Raw genomic sequence first — 17,140 nt, forward strand, 5'->3', positions numbered from 1 at the left:
GTTGCAGCCACCTGGACTCAGTAGTTGTGGCATGTGGGCTTGGTTGCCCCGGGGCATGTGAAATCTTCCTGGACCAGGGATCAAACTGGTGTCCCCTGCAATGGCAGATGGATTCTGAACCACTGGATCACCAGGGAAGTCCATTTTAAATAGTTTTTATAGCATTAACATGCTTAATATTGTTTAAACTGGGGAGAAAAGTTACTAACATCCCTTTCTCAGTAAATTGTCATTAATTGTCCTGGATTACTTGGAGAATTTACAGTGGAGCAGTCATATATTGCCTCTAAAGAATAATCTTTACCACTACATGGTAATATAAAATGGAAAAGGAACTGTTGTAAAATAGAACGAAAATTCTCAGAGCAATGAAATCTAGGGGTGAAGATGAAAGGCTGCATCCATAATATTTATATCATAGCCTAATATAACAAGTTGTATCAAAGAATGAAAAAACTAAGTTAATGAAAATACTTGTGGAGAGGCAAGAGATGTCCTGGATAGAGAGAGAATTGGTAAATGGAATTGCAATAAATAAGAGAGAGATCTGAGAAGGAAGAATTCTTCAAAAGAGTAGAGCACATCTAATCAGAATAAAATTCTCTGTACATATAGCTTTCCGTTCTAGGACTATCACTGCCTTAATCTGTTTTACATTAAAATTTTGAACTGAGTTAATTCATGACATTTTCTTACAGAGATTTTTCCCCCTCATTTTAGAGAAGAAAACATGAGGGGAGACTGCTGTATGGTCATTGTTACTTCTTTAAAAAAATTTACACAAATGAATTCATGTAATATTTATATAATTTATCAAAACACTTTTTTAATGAGGGCCACATCAGTGAGTCCCTAACCCATTTTTCAAGTACAAAGAAGCTAATCTTCTAACCAAGTCTAAAATAGAATCCAAACACAATAGCAGTTAACATTTTTCTGAAAAGTGCCATGATCCCCTCACTGTGATAAGCGCATCACATGCATTACCTCGTTTTATTATATGAGGTGGTGCTATTAAACCCATGTTTATATGAGGAAACTTACCCACGTCCACTAAGATAGTTTAGAAAAACAAGAAAAACAAGTGCTCCAGTTCCTTTTGAGGTTGAGAGAAGCCAGGCCTAGAGCTTCATCTACCCATCTGCCCTCACCCCTGTTTTGTCCTGCCTTCCACAATCCTAGTCCTAGTGTCTGGGACTTCAGTGAAACACTGCTCTGCCTCAGAGAGAACAGTCTGGAGCCTGCTTGCTGGACACTGTGCTAAAGAATAAGGTGACTCAGCTGCTCTGTTTAAGAAGAGTTCTAGCTACCCAGATGTGCTTAACTTTATGTGTCCACTTGACTGAACTAATGGATGTCAAGGCAGCTGGGTGAATGTGAGACAGTGACCACTAGACTGAGTAAAGAAGAGCCACCCTCACATGTATACACTGTGTGTGTGTGTGTATGCTCACTCAGTCGTGTCTGACTCTTTACGACCCCATAGACTATAGCCCGCCAGGCTCCTCTGTCCATGGGATTTTCCAGACAGAATACTGGAGTGGGTTGCTATTTCTTTCTCTGGAGGATCTTCCTGACCCAGGGGATCAACCCGTATCTCTTGCATCTCCTGCATTAGCAGGAAGGTTCTTTACCACTGCGCCACTTGGGAAGACCTGTATATATACACTACTATGTATAAAATAGATAACTAATGAGAACTGGGGCGGGGGGCTTCCCCGATAGCTCAGTTGGTAAAGAAGCCACCTGCAAAGCGGGAGATCATGGTTCGATTCCTGGGTCTGGAACATCCCCTGGAAAAAGGATAGGCTACCCACTCCAGTATTCTTGGGCTTCCCTTGTGGCTCAGCTGGTAAAGAATCCACAGGCAATGTGGGAGACCTGGGTTCAATCCCTGGGTTGGGAAGATCCCCTAGAGAAGGATACAGCTATCCACTCCAATATTCTGGCCTGGAGAATTCCATGGACTGTATAGTCCATGGGGTCACAAAGAGTCAATCAGATACAACTGAGCAAGTTCCACTTTCACTTTTCACTTAATGAGAACTGATTGTATAGACAGAGAACTCTACCCAGTGCTCTGTGGTGACCTAAGTGGAAAGCAAATCCAAAAAAGAGGGGATATATGTATATGTAAAGCTGATTCATTTTGCTGTACAGAAGAAACTAACACAGCATTGTAAAGCAATTATAATCCAATAAAATAAAAATACAGAAGATCCACCCTCACCAATGTGGGCAGGTGTCATCTAATCCTTTGAGGGCCGAATAGATCAAAAAGGCTGAGAAAGGGCAAATTCTCTCTCTCTCTTCTTGAATTCAGACATCCATTTTCTCCTGCCTTTGGACATAGGAGGACACAAGAGTCCCTGATGTGGGACCTTTAGACTCCAGAGTTTACACCAACACCCCTCTCTTTTCTTCCTCTGTCTCAGGCCTTTGGCCTAAGTTTGAAAATTATATTATAGGTTTCTTTGATTTTTAGACTTTCAGGCTTGGACACCACTGGATTTCCTGGTTCTGTAACTTGCAGACAGCATATCATGGCATTTCTCAGCCCCCGTAATCATGTAAGACAATCCCCATGAAAAATCTCCTCTTACCTATCAATGTACCATACACCTTATTGGTTCTGTTTCTCCTGAGAGTCCTGCCTAATACACAGGGCTGATTAAAACTTTATTAAAATAGATTATGACTGGCACCACAGAACACTTTCTTTTTCAGACCTCATCAAACAGAAAACAAAAAATAAACATTCTTGTGCTTGCTGTTCATCATTCAGTTGGTTTTAATTAACTATTTAAAAAATATGTTAAAAAATGGACAAAAACAGTTTTGAAGGACAAAAGGCCCTAGAAGGGTACACGTAACAGAAAATACCCATAAAGGAAATACCTGCCTGTCACTCCTGAAAAGTTTATAGTTGATTTCACAACTTTTGAGGCTGTCTGCACTGTGCCCTTCTTAATCCATGGTTCTGGCTTAGTTTCAAGCAGACGCTCAGTCAACACTGGGTCCTGACCCTATGGAAATTTACTTGCGCACAGGGAAGTTCGTGCTTCAAGCCCAAGCCCCAACTGCGGAATGGTCCCCTTGAATCTTCTGGCCTTTAGCTAGAGAGAGTTAGTGAGGGAGGGTGTAAGGATAGAATCTGTGAGCCAACAAGCCAGACAGATATTATGGAAATACTTTTGAAGGTATTCAAGAAAGAATGCTTGAATTATATGTGTGCCAAACACCTGTTCTGAGCCATCCCAACTCTCCTGACTGAGTTTCGGCTCCTGATGATTCTGGTTTTCAGTTATGGGACAATAGACTCACAAGGGAAAAAGGCCCTGCTGTGTCTGAAGACCATACCATGGGTCGACTGTCCTAGGACAAATGAGAGATCTCATCAGCCCAAAAGAGCACACAGAGGTCAAAAGAAAGGGGAGCACTCGAGTGGGGAGGTCTTTCACAAAGGCTTTTATTTATTCAATTATTTTTGGCTGCACTGGATCTTCATTGCTGCATGGGCTTTTCTCTGCAGAGAGCTGAGGCTACTCTTCATTGCAGTGCTTCAGCTTCTCATCCTGGTGGCTTCTCCTGTTGCAGAGCACAGGCTCTAGGTGCTCCGGATTCAGTAGTTGTGGTGCGTGGGCTCAGTAGTTTTGGTGTACAGGCTTCATTGCTCCACAGCATGTGGGATCTTCCCACACCAGGGACTGAATCCATGTCCCCTGCATTGGCAGATGGATTCTTAACCATTAGTCCGCCAGAAAAGCCCTGCAAAGACTTTTGACAGCACAGCCACAAAGAGGCACAAAGAAGAAACCAAAGAGAGCTCTTATATTTGCAAAGACAAATGTGTTTTCATGGAGAACAGGTGGAAGAGAAGCAAAATTGGCAATCAGTGACTGTTCCCAGAAGTACCTAGGAAACAAGTAACTTCCGTTCCAAAGAGGCAGAGCTGGTGGTGATATTCCTAGCAGGGCAGTCACTCTGCTTGCCTAACTTATTCATGGTTAAGTTCAGGAACTATCGACTCTGGACTCCTGACACATGCCCTGTTTCATCATGCCACACTCATCAGGAGTGCCTGAATCTTTTCATCAAACCCTTCCTTTTCACTCTACTCTGAAAATTTCTGGTTAGAACAATGTGTTAGTTTCTCTAGGGTCTTCATTAAACTGCCCAGATTGTTGCTTTGATCCTATCAAAGAGTCAGCACTCTCCTCTTGGTCTCAAGAAGCTCTTCATTCATCTCTTTTACTCAATGAGCAAACCTCTCCAGAGACTTCTCCAAATGGTTTAATTCCTTATTTCAGTTTCTTCCCCAGGATCATGCTTTTTCCTGATAAACAGCATCTGGCAACCATTCCATATTCCAAGTGCTAAGAATGACTGTTTCATATCCTGAAATATGAGTTTCTGAAAGTAAGCACAATCCCTCTCATAAAGTCTGTATCATTTGAGTTGGGTCATGAAGGATGTGTTTGTCAGGTGCATGGTGGGAGGTCATTCTATGCAAAGAGAATACATTGTGCATAGACACATGACCATGTGTGAGCTAAAAGATGAAAAGGAGGCATCTAGGGACAAATCAGGATGGGTATTTTTCAGTACACTGAGGCATTGAACTTCCAATAGAAATTTTTAAGCGGTGGAGTGATATGAATAGTATGTCTTTTAGTAGTATGTATGGTAACCTGGGGAGAAGGCAATGGCACCCCACTCCAGTACTCTTGCCTGGAAAATCCCATGGATTGAGGAGCCTGGTGGGCTGCAGTCCATGGGGTCGCTAAGAGTCGGACACGACTGAGCAGCTTCACTTTCACTTTTCACTGTCATGCATTGGAGAAGGAAATGGCAACCCACTCCAGTGTTCTTTCCTGGAGAATCCCAGGGACGGGGGAGCCTGTTGGTCTGCCGTCTATGGGGTCGCACAGAGTCGGACACAACTGAAGTGACTTAGCAGCAGCAGCATGGTAACCTGGAAACCAACTCTTTGGAAAAGACCCTGATGCTGGGAAAGAGTGAAGGCAAAAGGATAAGGGGGCAGCAGAGGATGAGATGGTTAGATAGCATCACCGACTCAATGGTAATGAATTTGAGCAAATTCTGGGAGACAGTGAAGGACAGGGAAGTTTGGCATGCTGAAGTTCATGGGGTTGCAATGGGTCAGACATGACTTAGCAACTGAACACACATACACACACACACAATAGCCTTGAAAAGGGAGAAATTAATGCCAATGTCTTAGACTCTCAGTGTCTTTTGAATGAAACTGCCCTGATTGTCATCTCTGACTGTGTGTTTTTATCTATAGAGTGGTGATAGACTGACTTATCAGGACTGTCCATTTAACAACACTGGAGGGTTTTTTCCTGGGCTTTCTGGTAATGAGCACTTAATTGGAATTAGTGCTTCCCGTAGTGTGAGTGGCTGGGGATGGCCTCACTTGCTGCATTATATCCAGATTCTATCAGCTTGAGAATGTAACTCTCCAACGCAGCTGGTGCCCAAACCCAGACTGTTTCTCCCCTATTTACAAGGACATTCTCACACTTGCCCTATGAAAAGGAAGAGCAATGTTTTGTAGGGTCCCACTTTCAGGAGCCCAAAGATGGTGCATCAAGCTAGCCCCAGTACAGCTCTCTGCAGGATCATATGACCTTGCTGGCGTGTTTCAGAAACCTGTTTGCCCCAAAGTACTTTAAATTTCCCACAGCTGATTGGACCATGGTTGGCAAACTAATCCAAGAGTGGTCAATCTATACTTTGCTCATTAGCTGAAAATGTATAGCCTGAAGTAAAAAGATGAATTGTGTCAATGGGATTCTTCCCTTTAGGGAGATAAATAGGGAGTACCAAAAGGCTTGGCCATTTAGCAGCAGAAACAGTTGCTTGAAGAGTGTCAGAAAGTGGAGTAAGGGCGGTGGGAGCTCATACCCTGTACAAGAGAAGTTAAGGGGGAGCTGGAAAAAGGAGGGTAGGCCAGCATGCAGAGAGAACCAAGATCTCAGGAAAAGAAAAATAAGAGAGTAGTCAGACTCCAGACTGGTTTTAGTTTTTATGTTTATTTTGGATGTAGGGGGTGGTGAGAAGGGAGAATGAAAGGCTTCTAAATTAAGTTTCAGATTCTATTAATATTTCTATCATTCTTTCACTATCTTATTTCCCTGAACATTTTCTTTTAAGTTACCTGAGTGGATTTTTGTTCCTTGCTCTTTGTAAGCATTTAGAATGGTATGGTGGCTATTGTTTAGGTTTTCCTGGAAAGCTTTCTTCCAACCCTCGCCTTATAACACATTCTGATTCCTGGCCACAGGGAATAAATGTGGACATGTCCAGGAGGTTTTTGGACATGAAATGCTGAAACTGGGGTAAGAGTTTGGCTGGAAAGAGAGATCTTAAAATCATTATCATGTACATAAAAACAAGGAAATAATTTTTATAGAGCACTTTCAACATATTAGGTAGTGTGTTTAGCACATTATATTAATATCAGTTAATTCTTACAATAATATATGGAGATTATTTTTTCTTTGGACTCGCAGAAACTGAGGCTTAAAGAATTTAAGTGCTACAAGGTCACACAGTGGATAGGGATCAGAGCTTGGATTCTATCCCAGGAGAGGGGTCAGTCCACAAAGCCCATGCTTCTCCAGCTATGCTAGGTGGCCTTCCAGTTCACGGGAGGATACAAGGTCTATCGTCTAGGAAGATATTAATGGCGAGAGGTCTGAGATTGGAACTCCAGGGCACTCTAACTCTTGAGAAGAGGATTTGGTAACAGAAAAGGGGAAGATGAAAAAAAAAAAAAATTACAAGATGAGCTAGCTGTAGCACACATTAGAATCCGGTACATGTTTTTCGAGCTAATTTGTTATTCTCATTTTACAGATTGGGAACTCCAGTTTCAGTTACTTGATCAAAATCCATCTGCAGAGACTAACCCAGACCTGGCACCTCTGAGCCCAGACAGTGGGTGAAGGTCTCCGACCTGGGCAGTGGCCGAGTAGGATGCAGGAACTACATTTCCCAGTATGCTCGGCGGGAGGGGGCGGGGCCGGGCGGCCGCAGGTTCCTTCCCAGAAGCAAAAGCGGAAACAAAAGAGTCTCGCCGGCGTCCCCGCCCGCACACTCGCACACTAGTGCTCGGGCGCACTCGGAGCAGGCACCCGCGCCCAGAGCTAGCTAGACAGCAGCGAACCGGGGACCCATCCGGCTGAGCCAGCCGAGCAGCCGGCGATCCGAGCCCGCACTACCCCACGCCCCCGAGCCCTGCAGCCGTGCCCCGCCGGCCGGTGTCCCCGCTGCCCTCCCTGACCGATGGCGCTGAAGCGGATTCAGAAAGTGAGTGCCGGGGCCGGGCCTGGGGCAGCGGGGCGGGCTTCGGCTCGCTGCCCACGCTGAGCCCAGTGGTGGTCCCAGGAGACGCGCTGGGAGGGAGCGTGCAGGGAGGATGGGCTAGGGCGGGGACCGGGGGCCAGAGATGCCGGCGGGGCCAGCGGGCACCCGACAGGTGAGGTGGGAGCAGCGACAGGTCCCGGGTGCTGGAGGTGCTTGGAGGCAGGGGGCCCGATGTGCGCTCATGCCGAAGCTGCGCCCGGGGATCCCTGTCAAGAGAGCCTTTTCTGTCTCCAGACCTTCCCAGAATATGTGCCGCTCGGCTACTGTTGGATTTTGCCTCACACCCGGCTAGCTTTGGCCCTTGTCATGCTGCTTTCTTCATGCTGTTTCTGAAGCCTGTCCTCTTTTATGATCTTGCCTTCCCGTGCTCCCGGGAGGGCATGGAAGGTGTGGTGGGCCTGCAACCTTTCTCTGCGGAGCTGTTGGGTTTGTTCTTTCTCTCCTCTGCGGTTGGCTCTTGCTCAGATGCCCGAATGGGCTGGGAAAGACCATTTGGGGCCGAGAAACCAGGAGAAGCCTCCTGCCCTTTCTATTTTGGTGCCTCTGCTGCTGCCACTTGAGGTCACATAGCTGTAGTGAAAACATAGTTGCTGATACACAACAAGATGACCTCCTGGCTGTGATTCATGGTGAGTCAAGCCAAGCAAGTTTTTTTTTTTTCCTCGCCATGATAAACTTATATGTAAAGTTTGAGACACAACAGAAACTGTCACAAATTTAATAGTTACATGCTTTGACACATGGGTATAGAATGAGGAAGAAATATGTGTATACATTAAACAAATATGTGTCCGTCCCAACTCAGTGTAAAGAATTGTTTTCTCTTAAATGTTTTTTGCTACCGTCTCTAATGTGAACATGTTACAGACCTGAGGTTGGGGCGTTTTCTTTCTGTTCACTTTGTTTCTTGTTGGGTTATTTGGTCTGTTCATTTTCACAAGTTTTAGGCTTTACTGTTATGGTTCACGTGGAGAACACTGAGAATTTGTTTTTTTTAATGGGAAGTGCGTTCAGCAAGTTAAGCCAGCAATGGACAGCATATTTTGTAAAGGATTTCAGAAGAAATACTACCAAAAAATTTTTTTATCAACTTTTTCAGGCACGAATCAATAGGGCAGTGATAGGCAAGTATACATTGTATTCTCAGTCACCATTGATGTCATCTTCTGGTACAGAGGACAGCAACTTTCTGACCCAGCCAATTTGGTGGTGGTGAAGGGGAGGGGTCAAATGATAGATCTGAGAAATCTGTTCTTTTTTGTGCCTGTTAAGGTTACTCTCACTGTAAAGCACATAGCTAAAATCAGCATGTATTGATTAATATGTTTTCTGATTGGAAGATAATGCAGTTACACACTTTTTTTCATATACATGATTCTAATTTTGAAACCCCACTCAGCATCTTTGCCATGCCTTGTGTACTTTTAAATGATGATGTAATGTTGGCTCACATTTGAGGTCAACACACATTTTCCAAGCAAGTCTTAAAATTCCATTTCCTTCTTCCATAGTTGTGAGAGTTTTTTGCAAGACTGCATGTACAGTAGCTTCAAATAGTGTAAAATTTGTCGACAGTAAGTGGACATTCAAAGAAAATGGACACTGTTAAGTGTCCTGGGCAGTTTATCAATCTCCTTGCTGAGCCAATGTATTTGGCTTATAAAAATATGGCACATACCCAAATTATATTTTTAGTCACTATTATTATTAGTTTATAACAGAGTTGTCTGGTTAAAAAAAACAAAACGGGGATGACATAGCATCCCATTTCTCTGTGTGTCAATCTTTGGCTTCCCTTCTCTGTTACCAAAAAAAGTGACTTGTACAGATCTCTTTCCCATTAATCACTTGTTCAGACCACTCTCAACTTTAGGAAGTATTTTGTTTGATTCACCACATTTTCTCTTTCTTTACTACCTTCTTGATGAGAAGTGAATTCCAGGGGAGGTGTGCTGTTTGCCATATAAACAGTTAAGTTACAGAGCCCTCTTTGATATCATCAATATATAAATTCTTTTTGAATCTTCCGTGCTTCAACAAAAGAATCCATGTTATTAACTTCTGGCCTTTCTTTTAAAATGTATTAAAGTAACACTGTCAGGTAAGGTCATTGGGTTGCAATTTTCCTGGGCCTACAGTGGCAGGCTTTGGAACTGTGCAGAACCTTAAAGAACTTTCAGGAGTGAAAGGCAGGGGAACAGCTTCTAGGGTAGTACATCAGAATCAACCATGGGACATTTCAGACCATCCCCACTGTTGTAGTCCATGAGGTTGCAAAGAGTTGGACACGACTGAGCCACTGAACTGAATGAACCACTGCTGTAAATGGAGAGATGCTGGTGAGTCCCTCAGATGGGCTGCTGTGGAAAAAAGGTCGTGAACCACTGACTTGACATTCTAGTGTACTCACTGTTGTTCAGAGAAGGAGCTTGAGGTCTGGAGTGGAGTGCTTTGTCCAAGTTAATCTCTTAAGAAGTGATTTGGCGTGTTTTAAAAAGGTCATGACTTCACGGTTTTTCACTTCATAGGAAAAGATGAAAGATGGTTGAATTAAATGTATTTGTATGAATATACAAAGCATGTGGATATGAGTGCTTAAAATATATTTCTATGCTAAGAGTATGCTAAGTAATTTAATACTCTAATTTAGACATCCAGTGCCAGTTTTGCATTTCAGCTCATAAATTCACACACTCTTTCCCTATTTTTAGATACAGTGGAAGATGTTGTCACAGTCACTTAAATCACCAAAGGGAAAAAATTCGAAGAAAGTCTGAGGAAGGATACCCTCAAACATGTCTGAAAAAGGAGTATAGTTTTTCAGGTGGACATTTATTATTTTCCAGAATTAATTCTGAAGTGTTTCTTCTTCTTTATTCTTTTCTTTTTTTTTTTTTGAAGTTTTTCTTCTATCAGTGGGGCTTCCCTGGAGGCCCAGATGGTAAAGCGTCTGCTTGCTAAAGCGTCTGCTTGCAATGCGAGAGACCAGAGTTCGATCCCTGGATTGGGAAGATCCCCTGGAGAAGGAAATGGCCACCCACTCCAGTACTCTTGCCTGGAAAATCCCATGGACAGAGGAGCCTGGCAGGCTACATTCCATGGGGTCGCAAAGAGTTGGACACACTCTCTCTCTCTTCTATCAATACCAACTTTTGTAAACATATTTTGGAAATCATTTTTTAAATTGCAAATATCATAGTCCTAAATGTCTTGAAAACCAGAAAAAAAAAAAAGGAAATTCTAACACAGTTATCATCTTAGTATTTTCCTTCTAGATTTGAGTTTTGCTTTGCAAATATAGCAACACAGATGACTGTTCCTCAGTGTATATATACTTATGTCAACAAAATGGAATATTTATATTTTTAATTTAATTTCAGTTTAACTTAAAATGTATATATATAATATAGATTAAAATACAACTTTATAAGTGTTTTGAGCTGTTGAATTTTTTGATTTGTACAATTTCAGATTACACTGATTTTTGTCAGTCTAGAAAACCTTCTGATACTTCAAAATTGCAACAACAACAACAAGCCCCAACAACAACAAAACCCCAGCCTTTTGTGGATGAAACATCAAATGGGAGAAGAAGCTATGGTTTCTATTCCTGGCTCTGTGACTTACTAGCTTGTTTCCCTATCCATACAGTTATGCTGCTGCTAAGTAAAATTGGCATGTATGACATATAATGGTTACTGTCTGCTAAACACTGGATTAAGTACTTGACATATATTAGTTGATTTAATCATTAGTGGACCCACGAGGTAGAAATGATTATTATCCCCATTGTACAGATGATGAAACTAAGGCACAAAGATGTTGAGTAATGTACTCAGAATCACATTCTGTAATTGTAAGTGGCAGCGCTAGGAGTCCAAACCAGACAGTTGGCTCCAGAATCCATGCTCTTAACTATTTCGGTATATCCAGATGGACTCACATCTTCTATCTGTTGTACTTAAATTGAAGGACATAGAGTCAAATGAATTTATGGACATGTTTTGCAAACTGAAACATTCTATACAAATGTAAAGTGGTGTTATAATTAATACCTTGGAATATTTAATCATCTTCATAGATACATCACTCAGTGTGTTGACTGTGCATTGTAAATTTCAGCTTTAAAGTGATGTGCACTAGACCAGTTAACATGGTAAAAGAATAATATAACTTTGTTTATCTTTGTTCCATAACTTAAAATTTTTCCCCTGTGAAAGAATTTAGGAAAAAATGGTTGTAATTCATAAATGTTCTGTCAAAAGAAAATTTCATTGTGAAGTTTTTTTTGAGAAAATGTTTTATGAATTAATCTAGCTGTTAGTTCCTATAATGGCTTTGAAAAGTAGTCAACAGTTCAGATATGTTAGAAAGATTTTCAGATTATAAGATTAAGACTCCAGGTTTCTTCCATTAAAAAGGATATGACTTAAAAAGTTTTAAAAAGAAGGAACACAGTATTTGTGCTTCTTGGTAGATAAATGGTTTGCCTTGAGATGAAAGGAAGAAAATATGCTTTTTCTAAAAAGACACTGTATGAATTTTTCTGCCTTTAAATCTTTGTAATTAAGTTCAGTCTTTCTTTTGCCTCCAGGATCATGTATTTGTTCTTCCTTTATCACAACAAAGTTGTAAAAAGATTAGATAACCTATCCTACTTTAAAAGTTCTGAGGTTCCTTCTCTGTGGAAATAAATAGCATAGATCTAAATATGGCAGTTTATGCCTATTTTAGGAAGCCAGGCACATACAAAAACTAAACCTAGCAGGATGTGGGATTGCCTCCAGCAAAGCAAAGTAGCATCCTTATTCATTTTATTTCCCTGAAATACATGTAGAAAACATATTTAATGAACACCACTAATCAGAGTGATCAGTTAGTAATACTTTCCATCAAACTGAGCTAATGGTTGTCTATAATGAATTGGCTCCCCCTTCCCCTTTTTGAACACTGGATAAATTGAGAGTATGTTTAATTAAAAATAAGTATTTAAATACTTATCCTGTCTCCTCTTAACCCTGTATGCTGGCTTAAAAAATACTGGAATAGGGCTTCCCTGGTGGCCCAGTGATTAAGAATCTGTCTTGCAGTACAAGGGACATGGGTTCAATCCCTAGTCCAGGAAGATCCCACATGCCTTGGAGCAACTAAGTCCATTTGCCACAACTACTGACGCCCATGCACCTAGAGCCAGTGCCTGCAACAGAAGAAACCACCATGATGAGAAGCCCATGCACCACAATGAAGAGTAGCCCCTACTCACTGCCACCAGAGAAAGCCCACTCACAGCAACAAAGACACACCACAGCCAAAATAAATCTTAAAAAAAAAACACACAAAAACTGGAATATTTAATATAATCCAGATTTGCAGGTTTGGGTATTGGAGGGAGCCTCAGGGCACCTCAGAATAATTGAAGGCAAGACAGTTTCTATTTTTGTTGGTCTAGATGGCCTCTGAGAAGCTGAGGGTTTTCCCCCCCAAATTTTACTTGGTTCTGGGCAGAATCTGAAGGTTCAGTTACTTACATTAGACAGTAGTAATAGATAGGCTCTTATGCTCCAGGAGCTGTCCTCAGTATGGGGAGGAAACCACCATGACACACTTTATCTACCACTGTGGGTCGAATCACCACCATGCTCTGCAGCTTCCTGTCTTGCCTTTTCCTGGATGTTGTCCCCACTCTTCTCTATTCATATTATCCTGTTTGCGTGGCTCTTCTCTTTCACTGACAGCTTATTAGATTCCTACTCTCTTTTCAGATTTAGGAAAGCCTTTCTATCTGGGGTGAGGTGGGGGTTGATTCCTTCACCTTTATTAGCAGTAAAATTAACCCAACGGTTTTCCCTCCAGGTTGCCACCCTCATTTTGTGAGCAGTTTGGATTGCTCTAGGGCATCACCGACTCAATGGACATGAGTTTGAGTAAGCTCTGGGAGCTGGTGATGGACAGGGAAGCCTGGAGTGCTGCAGTCCATGGGGTCACAAAGAGTCGGACACGACTGAGCGACTGAACTGAACTGAGAGGGAACCCAGCTGAGGTGGTGACCTGGGCCTGTTGTTCTTCTCTAAACCCGTAAAACTCTTGAGGGTGTTTTATTGCTTCCCCCTAGTTTTAATGTGTTATATTTTCATTTAGTTAAAAATACTTTCTAATTTACCTTTTGATTTCCTTTTTGGTCCTTGAGTTATTTAAAAAACATGATTTATTTTCCAAATAATTGGGATGTTATAGAGCTTTCTGTTACTTACTTCTAACTTAATTCCATTGTGATCATAATATATGTTATTTGATGCCTTTAAAATTTTTGACCTGTTTTATGGTCTTTATTTTTTACTTACACAATAATAACATCCTTCTGGCATTCAACATAGATTTTGGAATGAATAGTGTTTAGTGATTTCTAGTCTTAATTTTGCCCATCTCTAGTTGGCATCTTTTGTTTAATTGCTTAGTTGTGTCTGACTCTGTGACCCTATGGACTGTGGCCCACTAGGCTCCTCTGTCCATGGGATTCTCCAGGCAAGAATACTGGAGTGGGGTGTTGCTATTTCCTTCCAGGAAACCTTCCTGATGACCCAGGGATTGAACCCCAGTCTCCTGCATTGCAGACGGGCTCTTTACCGTCTGAGCTACCAGGGATTTCTAGTCTTCATTTTGCCAGTGTCTGGTTGGCTTCTAGGCTATGGTCTAAGGAATCAATGCACCTTGCTGATATTTTAATGTTTTCTTGCACTTTTATGAGCTTTCAGAACAGGGGTGACAAAATCAGTTTAGTGGATCACAAACAGCAGCTTTAAAAATAGAATAGAAAATATTAGTGCTTTGGATATAGTAATGGTGTTTCATGAGACCTTAGTTTTAGTTATGTATGTGTGTTCCTGTGCATGTGTGTTATATGTACTAGGTTGTGGTGTATAATCCTTTTTTTTATTAGTAATTGCTGTAATTAAAGTTTCAAAATCACTGTCCCATAGCATAAGATCTTTAGGTAAGATCACTATTGTCGGAAATACATGCCATATATTTATGCATCCATGCATGGTCAGTCGCTCAGTCTTTGTGACCCCATGGACTTTAGCCCACCAGGCTCCTCTGTCCATGGCATTACCCAGGTGAGAATAATGGCATAGATTGCTATTATTCCCTTCTCCAGGGGATCTTCTTGACCCAGGGATCGAACCTGGATCTCCTGTCTCCTGCATTGGCAGGCTGATTCTTTACCACTGAGCCACCTGGGAAGCCTACCATATATTCATACATATACCTATATGTGTACATATATAGAGAGAGAAAGCCAATGAACCCATATACATACATACAAGCACACATACAGACATACACGTACACAACACGTAAAATGTTCTAGTCTTGGAACATTTCTGTTTGATACAAACTGTCAGTGCTCATTATTTTCTACTACAAGTAGCAGCATTTTATAGTCACTGAGGTACAGCTGCAGTATTCAAGAATAGTACTGGGTGATACTAAGAGAGATTTCTTATCTTATTATGAAAATGCTTATTAAGTGCCTACTATGTGCCAGTTATTAGGGATGAAACTGTAAAAATGTAAATATTGGTAGATAGGTTTATGTTTTAAGTAGGCTTTGAGAAATAGGCTGCTGCCTTTTTTTCTTTTTCCCTGAAGCATATCTTTCTTGGTTACTATGAAATAAATGATAACTTTTGATAATGTAGCATTTAAAATGCTCTGTGTTGCATGTTCCATCATGTGTCAAAATTCTATTATGTATGTAATTTCCTATCATGTTTTTCTTGCTTTTCAGAGTGTCTGAACACAGACGCCCTCAAAGCTTGTAAAGTAGTGTTCATTTCTATCCGTTTATAAGGGAGAAGCCTCCTGGGAAAAGATAATAAGAATTCCTTTTCATTCCTTCATTCGTCACACTTTGGTTTCTCTTGAGCATGACTGAAATGTGCAAATGGCCTTAATTCAGTACTGGAGCATTGTTGGCTTTAGTGTCAATTGAAAATAATGTGCTCTAGTTATTACAGCCTTGAGATGAGTATTGTTTTGCAGTAGGAAGAGTGCTTAAAGTGGAAGTCAGATGGTCTGAGCCTTTGTCCTGGCTTTCGCTTTGTGACCTTGGCCAAGAAACTCATAGTCCTTATTTTCTTTATCTAGAAATTTAGTGGGTTGAACTAGGTAACTACAGTGGCCTTTTCTGACTTGTAATTTTCATCACATTTAACTAATGTTATGTGCTGTTTTCCTTTTGTCCTGCAAACAGCAAAAATGGTCATAAAAATAAATACAGAGCAGTGGTACTGTTTTGCTGCTACATGAAACTTGAATTAAAATTGTATTTTAAATTGTCAGAAGTGAAATAAATGTGGGGATCTTCAGTTCAGTTCAGTTCAGTCTCTCAGTCATGTCCAACTCTTTGCAACCCCATGAATCACAGCACGCCAGGCCTCCGTGTCCATCACCAACTCCTGGAGTTCATTCAAACTTATGTCCATCAAGTCGGTGATACCTTCCAGCCATCTCATCCTCTGTCTTCCCCTTCTCCTCCTGCCCTCAATCCCTCCCAGCTTCAGGGTCTTTTCCAGTGAGTCAACTCTTCACATGAGGTGGCCAAAGTATTGGAGTTTCAGCTTCAGCATCAGTCCCTCCAATGAACACTGAAGACTCATCTCCTTTAGGATGGACTGGCTGGATCTCCTTGCAGTCCAAGGGACTCTCAAGAGTTTTCTTCAACACCACAGTTCAAAAGCATCAATTCTTCATCACTCAGCTTTCTTCACCGTCCAACTCTCACATCCGTACATGACCACTGGAAAAACCATAGCCTTGACTAGACGGACCTTTGTTGGCAAAGTAATGTCTCTGCTTTTTAATATCCTATCTAGGTTGGTCATAACTTTCCTTCTAAGGAGTAAGCGTCTTTTAATTTCATGGCTGCAGTCACCATCTGCCGTGATTTTGGAGCCCCAGAAAATAAAGTCTGACACTGTTTCCACTGTTTCCCCATCTATTTCCCATGAAATGATGGGACCAGATGTCATGATCGTAGTTTTCTGAATGTTTAGCTTTGTGTATAATACAAAATTAATGAGTCTCTAAATATATATTACCTTTTGATTAAAGAGCATTTATTTGAGATGCAAATAAGATTTATTTCTCTTTTTATACTTGTAACATAATGTGATTTTCTCATTCCATTTAGCACCCATCTGTTTCACAGGTATCTTTTGTACTTTAAAGATAATTTTAGGACTTCCCTGGTGGTACAGTGGATAAGAATCCTACCAATGCAGGGGACATGGATTCAATCCCTGGTCTGGAAAGATTTCACATACCACAGAGCAGCTAAGCCTGTGTGCCACAACTACTGAGCCCACAAGCTGCAACCACTGAAGCCCCTGTACCTAGAGCCTGTGCTCCACAGCAAGAGAAGCCAGTGCAATGAGAAACCCAGCATGCACTGCAAGTAGAGAATGGTCCTTGCTCACTGCAACTGGAGAAAGCCTGTGAATAGCAACAAAGACCCAGTACAACCAAAAAAAAAAAAAGATTATCCATATATTTAGACAACTGCCTTACACAACTGCTTTACATATAGTAGATATTTTAGATTCAAATTAATGCATTTATGGAGCACCTTATGTATATAAGGCATATGCAAAATATGATAAGAAGATGTATGGGAAAGCAAGGTATGAGCAGTATTATCTAAAAACTTTTAAACTAATAAATATATGAGATGTATCACAAC

General features: G+C 41.3%; 1 protein-coding gene across 2 annotated transcripts in view; it reads left to right on the plus strand.

Annotated features, from left to right (window-relative positions):
• Window positions 1-7,066: 7,066 nt before the first annotated feature.
• The window catches only part of UBE2D1 (ubiquitin conjugating enzyme E2 D1), a 37,822-nt gene continuing 27,748 nt past the window's right edge, over window positions 7,067-17,140 (plus strand). The window contains exon 1 of one of the 2 annotated variants that reach the window (XM_027528556.1): window positions 7,067-7,341. In XM_027528556.1, coding sequence (XP_027384357.1) covers window positions 7,318-7,341 — 24 coding nt within the window. In that variant the 5' untranslated portion in view covers window positions 7,067-7,317. The remainder of the gene's footprint in view (window positions 7,342-17,140) is intronic. The other variant, XM_027528557.1, reaches the window with a different exon arrangement.

This window comes from Bos indicus x Bos taurus, chromosome 26, assembly GCF_003369695.1.
Source record: "Bos indicus x Bos taurus breed Angus x Brahman F1 hybrid chromosome 26, Bos_hybrid_MaternalHap_v2.0, whole genome shotgun sequence".
Taxonomy (NCBI): domain Eukaryota; kingdom Metazoa; phylum Chordata; class Mammalia; order Artiodactyla; family Bovidae; genus Bos; species Bos indicus x Bos taurus.